The sequence below is a fragment of the Quercus suber genome, unplaced genomic scaffold, assembly GCF_002906115.3.
Source record: "Quercus suber isolate HL8 unplaced genomic scaffold, Cork oak 2.0 scaffold_72, whole genome shotgun sequence".
Taxonomy (NCBI): Eukaryota; Viridiplantae; Streptophyta; class Magnoliopsida; order Fagales; family Fagaceae; genus Quercus; species Quercus suber.
In genome coordinates, this window is record NW_027069537.1 from 1,744,929 (window position 1) to 1,752,783 (window position 7,855).

General features: G+C 37.0%; 1 protein-coding gene across 1 annotated transcript; it reads right to left on the reverse strand.

The window, feature by feature from the left end:
* Nucleotides 1-2,211: 2,211 nt before the first annotated feature.
* LOC112033217 (protein DWD HYPERSENSITIVE TO UV-B 1) lies at nt 2,212-7,610 on the reverse strand. Its single transcript, XM_024065992.2, has 10 exons — nt 7,296-7,610; nt 6,522-6,588; nt 6,091-6,344; nt 5,289-5,904; nt 4,557-5,198; nt 3,595-4,035; nt 3,072-3,266; nt 2,898-2,954; nt 2,505-2,567; nt 2,212-2,419 (listed from the first exon to the last, which is right to left on the reverse strand). Exons 1-10 carry the CDS (start codon nt 7,319-7,321, stop codon nt 2,336-2,338), a joined length of 2,445 nt encoding a protein of 814 aa, XP_023921760.1. The 5' UTR covers nt 7,322-7,610; the 3' UTR covers nt 2,212-2,335.
* Nucleotides 7,611-7,855: the final 245 nt, after the last annotated feature.

Here is a 7,855-nt window from a genome sequence, read left to right on the forward strand (position 1 = left end):
CCACCGTATTAACTCTCTTCGTTTTCTGTTTTCTCTCTTATATTTTTTCTTTCCTTTGTTTTTACTTTCTTTCTTTTTTATTTCGTGATCTTCCCCCCTTTTTTTCCATGCCCTTTTTCTAGGCACGGGAAGGGTCTTCTTATAGTGCCTGCTATGACCAGATTTTACTTCTTTGCCCCTTAACCACCTTTGTCTGGTCTAGGTGTACTTGTCGACCACCAAGGGTTCGTCTGTGTGCCACTCTCCCTTGCTAGACAAAGGCAGGTTGTTTTATTCATTAGTTTGCCGTGGCACCCTTTCTTGCCACAGTGTAGGTGCTTTCTCTCTCTATCCCTCATGGCATGCACCTAATGATTCCTCCCTCAACCTTACTTCTTTTGGGTGGTCTGTCATCTCAGCAAGACGTACCCCCCAAAAGAGCTTGGGAAGGAGCCGCAGAATAGGTCTTTTCCCCTCTCTCCACCACCAAACCATACCCCCTTACCTCTGACCCATGACCCCACCACGTCCCATATTGGCTGGGTAGAGGCTGGTGGTGCCTGAGCCTTACGCGTGCTTCCCTTTCATGTATGTCTAAAATCTGCCTGCTGCTCATGCGTTTGCTGCGGTCTGGAGGCTTGCTTGCATAGTCTACTGCCCTTCTTCGTCCTTTTATGTGGGCTGTTTTATAATTTTCTGCTCCCCTTAGGGACTGGGCTTCATTTGATATTGGACTTTATATTTCTTCTAGCCTATTTCTTGGTTGTCATCATTTCCTGCCATATTACTCTATGATTCTTACTGTAATTACTTGATCCAGCCGGGCCTTTTTAGGCCTGCCGTGTATTCTTTCCCCAATGACTTAGCACGACCATGGGTTTTCTTACTTATGGGCTCATGTGTCCCTTTTGTTTTCCCTTAGGCATCCTCGGCCCATTTGCTTGCCTTGGGCTTCCTCGGCCCTTTTCCTAACTTTGTGTTCCCATGGGTTTTTACTAACTTCATTGGGCTTCCTCGGCCCATTTATCTCATACTCATCTTTGGGGTTTGTGGGCCTACTATCAATCCCCCTACTCTCTTTGCTTGCATTGCTTTGGGCCTGCCGCGGCCCATTCTTACTTTTCCACATCATACACTGCCCATGGGTTTGCTATTTGCTATTTCTCTCTTCCAGGCTCTTTTGAGCCCATTTGCTTTCTCAAGACCCATTTATTTATTTTATGAACATGTGATCCATTATTCCTGCCGCTTGGATTTAATAGTTCTTGTTTTCTATCTTTTTACCAACTTCTTTTCAGTCTGTGTTGCTGGGCTTCTTTACTTCTTTATGACTTCTCAAAAATGGCCCTCAACAATGTGATATTGGTAAATTTTATTTTTGATCTCTTAAAAGTAGAGTTAGCTTGATTTGAATCTCTTAAATATTGGATCAATTTGATTTTGGTCTTTTAAATACGAGATGATTCAATTTTGTTCCTTACATATAAGCAAAATATGAACGAATAATAAATAAGAATAAATTTTTATATTTTAAAATTTTGAAGGTTCAAAATAGAATAGAGCCTATATTTATTTGGGGATTAAAAATTCAAGTTGCAATTTTTTTTTTATTACTCTCTTGCTAGCTTGACAAGACTATAAGATTCTCAAATAAAAAGACTAAAAGATTCGTTTAAATCTTGAAAAACAGAAGAGAAAACAGAAGGAAAAGAAACAAAGATTGAATACTAGGTACTCAGAGAGTGACAGGGAGTTGGCATCAGGTGAGAAAAAAAGGGAGTGGGTGAGACTGTGAAGTATTCCTGGAATAATACAGTCTGTGCATTCCCCCACTTGCTTTTTTTTGTCCGCAATGCATGTGCGTGCGCGTGAAATTGAGAGAGAGCTGTCTCCTTGAGCTGAAATGGGACTTGTGGTACGTCAAGTGATTTATATCTCAAACTCTATTTATATCATTCAATAAACAATATGGATTCATTTCAAATTCAGGCTATTTTTTTCCCCAGCTGAGTTGTTCCCTCAATTATGCTCAACAAGTCTGTTTTAGTATGGTCCTCGTTAAGCATAAAGAGAACTTAACCATCCAACTAATTTATTGTTTATTTTGCAGTAGAATTTCTCAAATCTTACATTCCATTAACTTTGCTACCAAGTATGCCAGTTTGCTTAACAAGGACATATATCAATCACATACAAAACTAAGCAATGCAAGATGTAATGAATAATGATACCTATCCCAGAAAGATAATTACTCATTTTAGGTATAGAAATCGCGCATTAAGTTCTACAGCTTGTTGTATATACAGGTATATTATATACATGCTTTCTGATATAAATAGCATATGATGAAGTTACATCATCCTCCCAGAATGTAGGAAGGACCACAACGTTGTTCAAAAGAATATTTTTCAGCACTGTGACCGGAAGCAAGCAGATTGACCTGCATTAATTCTCACTGGTTTAGCCAACCCAATTGGAACTTTACACGATCAACAACATGAAGAGCCAGTACACATGGAGGTTACCTTGACGATCTCCCACTTTGAGCTTGGCCGCATGGATGCTGCTAAGATACTCATGTGAAATTCCTGTTTTTGAGAACACAAGTAAACATGTTGAGGATCTATTTATCAATTGACATATTGCTGCATTGCAGAATAAATGTTGTACATCAACTTGATGAAACTCAAAAAAAATTTGAGAACTTATTCCTACATTTTGTGGGAGCTCATAAGCCATACTTGTATTGAAATCAAGAAGAGGGGGAACTTTGAGGTAATAGTATCAGGATCATATTAACAACTGTAATATGTATTTTTGAGAACTGAATTTGGTACCATGAATATGCTAGTAAAAGCAACTGTTGATGGAAAATGTCATGCAAAACAATTAAGCACCATATCCACAAAAAGACATACCCTAAAAGGATCGCCCCTTAAGGAGTGCACAAACATAGGATTTCCTGACTCCTTATCCTGCAAAGGAACAAGAAGCACCAGACTTATTTGAAACCTTGGTTATAAATACAGTTATGAAGTAGTTGCGGACATGATTAGATGCTCAATAAGTGAAAATTACAAATTTCATTTTACCTCCAAATGGACATCCCTAAGTCGCCTTCCAGTTTGAGCGCAGCAGATGTGAACAACATGTTCATCACAACTCCCACTGATAATATAGTCCCTTCCATTCATGTAATAGGAGCGTGTATAATTATGAGCACTTCCTGACGAAGCTATCTCAAAATTTATGTTTAGCCTCCCATCTACAGCCAGTAGTTGTTTAACCTGGAAGTCCTTAACAGTTAGCCTCCATTTTCAACTCACAAAGAAACAGCAAAAATTGGTTATTGCTAGAAGGCAAGCCAATAGCCTAACTGCTGAAGCAGAAGACTTTAAACAATGAGATGGTATACGGCAATAGGATGAGAACATCCTCACCTCTAAGCTTTACCCAGGTCAAACTCTGAACTAATATTATACTGAAACTGGAGATGGATGACTATACTCATGTAACTCATCAAAGGAAACCCTTGTAATAAGGACAGTGGAGATCATACGCACACGAGTCAAAAAATTACTTGACTAAATTTTGTTATTTAATAGGAAGGTGTACCTCATTGTCAACAGCTGAAACAAGCAAATAGAGGTCGTCAGGAGAAAAGCAAACCATCACATTTCCTCTTGAACTTGAAGCTGTATAGCAAGGCCGCACTGGGTTCTGTCTCAAATCCCACATCTTGACATCATGGTCAAATGATGAAGTAGCAAACAAAAAGGGGGAATGGTTTGCAAACTTAACAACATTAATTGGTTCTCGATGCATATTAGTGAACAATTGCAGACGTTTTCCACTGCTGATGTCATATAGAGCAACATTTTTTGAGTACCCACTAGCAAGAAACTGATCATCTGTCGAATTGATGTGAAGAGAAGTCAGTTGCTCAAAATCATCATAAGTCACTGAAGCAGAACAGCAATAGATATCTGCAACTTTTGGTGGCATATGATTGATGTCAAACAACTTCAAGGAACCATCATCAGAGCCTGCAACAATCTGATTGTTCATCACAAATGAATAAGATATCAGCGAAAAAGGCAGATGTTTTAAATAACTGACAAGTATCCACACCCCTGTGTACTATTAATGGCTATAAATATTTAAATTATATACATGTATGAGCAGGCCAACCAAGCACACTGGAAGGCTATGGATTCTAATATAATCAGTCCCAATAGACAATCTTCCAGGAGTAAAAATGGTACTTGCTATTTCGACACATTAACCTAATGTGTATGAAAAATTATTTCAAGGTTCAATATATAATAAACCCGACACAACATGGCACCATTAAATTTTTTGGTATCTCAATTTAGATCATAATTTAGAAAGATATTTGTGACACATTCTATGTCAATCTTGAGAGAAAGTACTATGCATTCTCATATACTAATATTAGATTATAGTATATTCCATGAGAATAAATAATTATATGTAAAAGCATGATGCTGTTGTTACCAATATCACTGAGTCATGGTAGACTTGAAAGCAAATGGCACTCTAATGAAATCACATACCTTGGATGGATGCCTTTTGAGCCAACACAGCCCCAAAACACTGTTCATTGCTCCTATGGATGGGATATAGTTAACAATTTTTCCACTTTCATGGTTAATAACAACTACTTCACCATCCAGAGTTCCAAAAGCCATAAGACAAGAGTTAGATGGATGATACTCAAACTGCCTTGGTCGAAGCTTCTTACTTTCTTCTTTAAATGTGTGGCTAAAGTTAGACAATGGATGTAAGAGAGGCCAAGCAGAAGACCCAAGTTTGGCAGCACTGAGGGACCTCGAGAAAAAATGTTGACCATTTCTATAAGGATATAGCTGTTTTGGCTTGAAAGGTTTTTGGGAGTAAACACCACTTGTTCCCATTTCACGCTTATGCAAAACACTAACAACACTTTCTTTCTGCTGTCGTTTATAAGGTAAATATTCATAGTATTTTGAAGAGACAGTCTTGGCCATTTCCCTGTCCATCTTTTTGATAGGGATATTATCTAAAACTTCTAAATGAGGCAATGAAACAATCACGTATTCCCTATAATTTTTTTCAAAGCATATGGGTGAAGGATGATGAGAATTATATTTGTTCAATGTGCCATTTGTCAAGTGCTGCTTAGGAATGCTCATAGTAAACCCATCTTTGTCTTGAATCTACAATTTTCCAAAAGAAACCTGTTAAATAGACTCATAAATTGTTTTTTTAACTTTATATACTGATCCAAAAATCATATTTGTTCTTACCTTATTTTGTGATTTGGCCTGTCCATTCAAATCAGGAAGGGCAGTAGATGATAGTTCTAACAAACGCATTCCTTTCAAGTAACTTGAAAGTTTGACTTCACTATTCTCTGAAAAACTATTAATTCTGCTCTGGATCTTACAAGCTGTTTTTGGATCATCAAGAGAAAGTGAGTTCCCAACTGCTTTTGTGCTCAAAGCAGGACATGTAGCATCTCTACCATCAGTAGACGGCACCTCTCTGTAATAAGTCACATTCAATTGAGTCAAATCAGTTCTCTCACAAACATGAAAATTAGTTTTCTCACCAGATGACGCAGGACACGGTCCAGTGTCCTTGCAACACAAGCAATTTTGGAACCGTAATTCTACCAAAGAAGGAAGTTTTAATAGTGCAGCAGTAGTTGTCCAGAGATTAGCAACTCTTGTCTCACACATTGAGAGATGCATCAGAGTTGGCATGCAAGCAAAACAGTCCTTCTGGATACCAGTGAGTGAAGTACAAAAATCCAGATTAAGGGTGTGTAACCGCTTAAATCTTCCAACAATGTTGAGTTTTTGGATATGGAGAGACCTCAAATTCAAAACTTCACAAGCCACGCCATTCTGGCAGATATCCCTGGAGAAAACCCAAATCAAGAAATTAAGTAATGCTTCACTTAAATTTGTAAGACCTTATTTATGTATTTATTAATGGTTAAAGAATTGTATTGTCTTAACTCTTAATCATTAAACTTTCATAAAGGTGCAGGTGCAAAGAAGTACAGAGCACTACTCAATTCATGGAATAATAACTATTACAAACCATAAAACATCCTTCCTCAGTGACATATCCAGGAGATCAATGATCCGGAGCTTTAGATTGATTGCATGCATCAAAGCTGTAATGTTTTCTTTACTCAAGGTACAATGTGATTCCTGAAGTATGTCAACTGCATCAATATCACAGGAATCAATTGCCATAAACGCATCGATTAATGGGGACACGTCAGCATCCTTTAGCTGGTCTAATGAAACCACTATGCTACACTTTTCACGGTGCGAGCCTTGGATCTTGGCCTGATATTAATGAAACAAAATGTGTTTTATGTGAGAGAAGAAAAGGTTGGATATTTGCATACTTAAGAAATACTAAGGTATAAAAAGAAGAAACAGAAGCTAAGAAACCCATGAAAAATTACTTGATCAATGATGATTAAAAGTAAGCAGAACTTTAATTTTTTTTAAAAAAAAAACCTTAGAAAACCAGGATAACACTGCCGAGTTGGGTAGCACCTCATGCCTCTTGCAAGAATCAATATAGCTAGCACCCAAAAAAAAAAGAGAGTTAATAAACTATTAAAAATAATAAACAGCATAGGAGTGTCAAAAACCTTAAATAAACAAAAAGAGCATCAAGCCAATTATTTAGCGACTACAAAGGGGCAAAAAGTTCTCATAGTATTTCCGTGAATATACACTGACTAATACACAACAAAATTTTTAATTATCTGGAAACTGGCTTTATATTCATTCCATCAATTTTTCGCAATGTTCAAGTTTAGAGGAAGTTACAATTCTTAAAATAAATCTACTCTACCATGAAGTAGAAGAAAATTGATAATTAGTTGACAGCAGCTACTACATACTTTTTAATTTTATCCAAAGATTTAAAAAATAATAATAATAATAATAATTCCAAGTGAAGGGAGAAATGAGAATGCTTCCTTAATTACTTGCCAAATCCCAGAATAACTAATGCTTATGCATTAGTTTGTAACAATCTAAATAACTGCCAAAATAACTTGCCAAAAACACTAGATTTTCTGAGCAAATCCATGTGAAACACTCTCTATCACAAAGTAAAATTCATTACAAGTTCCCGACAACATTCACTCAAACAAGCTCTCAAGTCTCAACAACTATCAATTCACAGCCCCCTTTTTACACCAACTTCCATATATTGCTGCCAAAACAAAGCACACAGCAAAAGAGAGAGAGAGAGAGAGAGAGAGAGAGAGAGAGAATTACCGAGCTTCTAAAGTGGAGATAGTCATGGAAATGGCTTTTTACTCTTCCTCTACTTGCTGGTCTTCACCATAAGAGTGATAGTGGAGCCATTGTGAAGGTACAAAAAGGTACAAGAAGACTTTAGGAAAGTAACACTGGTAGAGTGAATTTATGTGCAACAGAGAACGCGTGTATACAAAAAAACAGAAGGTAATAAGAGCAGTGGCTTCTCATAACCACATGTCAAAAGTGAAAACCCAAGTGTCCATTTCAGCTGTCTAAGATTTTTTTTTTTGGGTCGTCGGATTAGGTCGATGTGCTGGAGCTGAAGGCTAAGTGCTAACCTATGGCGGCTCCACCGGCCCAACTAAAAACGACACTTCCAGCACGTTGATTCCATGCGATAAGACTTTTGAGCGTTTAACATTTTTTTTTAAAGAAACAGATAAGAGCGTTTAACAACATACGTTTATTAAAAGGAAGAAAAGAATGAAGAGATTAAAGAAGGAAATAGATATGGCCATATGGGTGAGATTTTTTTTTTTTTTCAAAATGAATGAAAAAAAATATATTATAATTTT

Bases quoted from the DNA above. Each gene is read 5' to 3' on its own strand.
- LOC112033217 (XM_024065992.2), bottom strand. From the start codon at position 7,321: ATGACTATCTCCACTTTAGAAGCTCG. The intron at 4,036-4,556 runs GTATGTGATTTC...ATGAACAATCAG, and splicing joins TCAAAAGGCATCCATCCAAG to ATTGTTGCAGGCTCTGATGA. The intron at 3,267-3,594 runs GTACACCTTCCT...AAGGACTTCCAG, and splicing joins TTTCAGCTGTTGACAATGAG to GTTAAACAACTACTGGCTGT.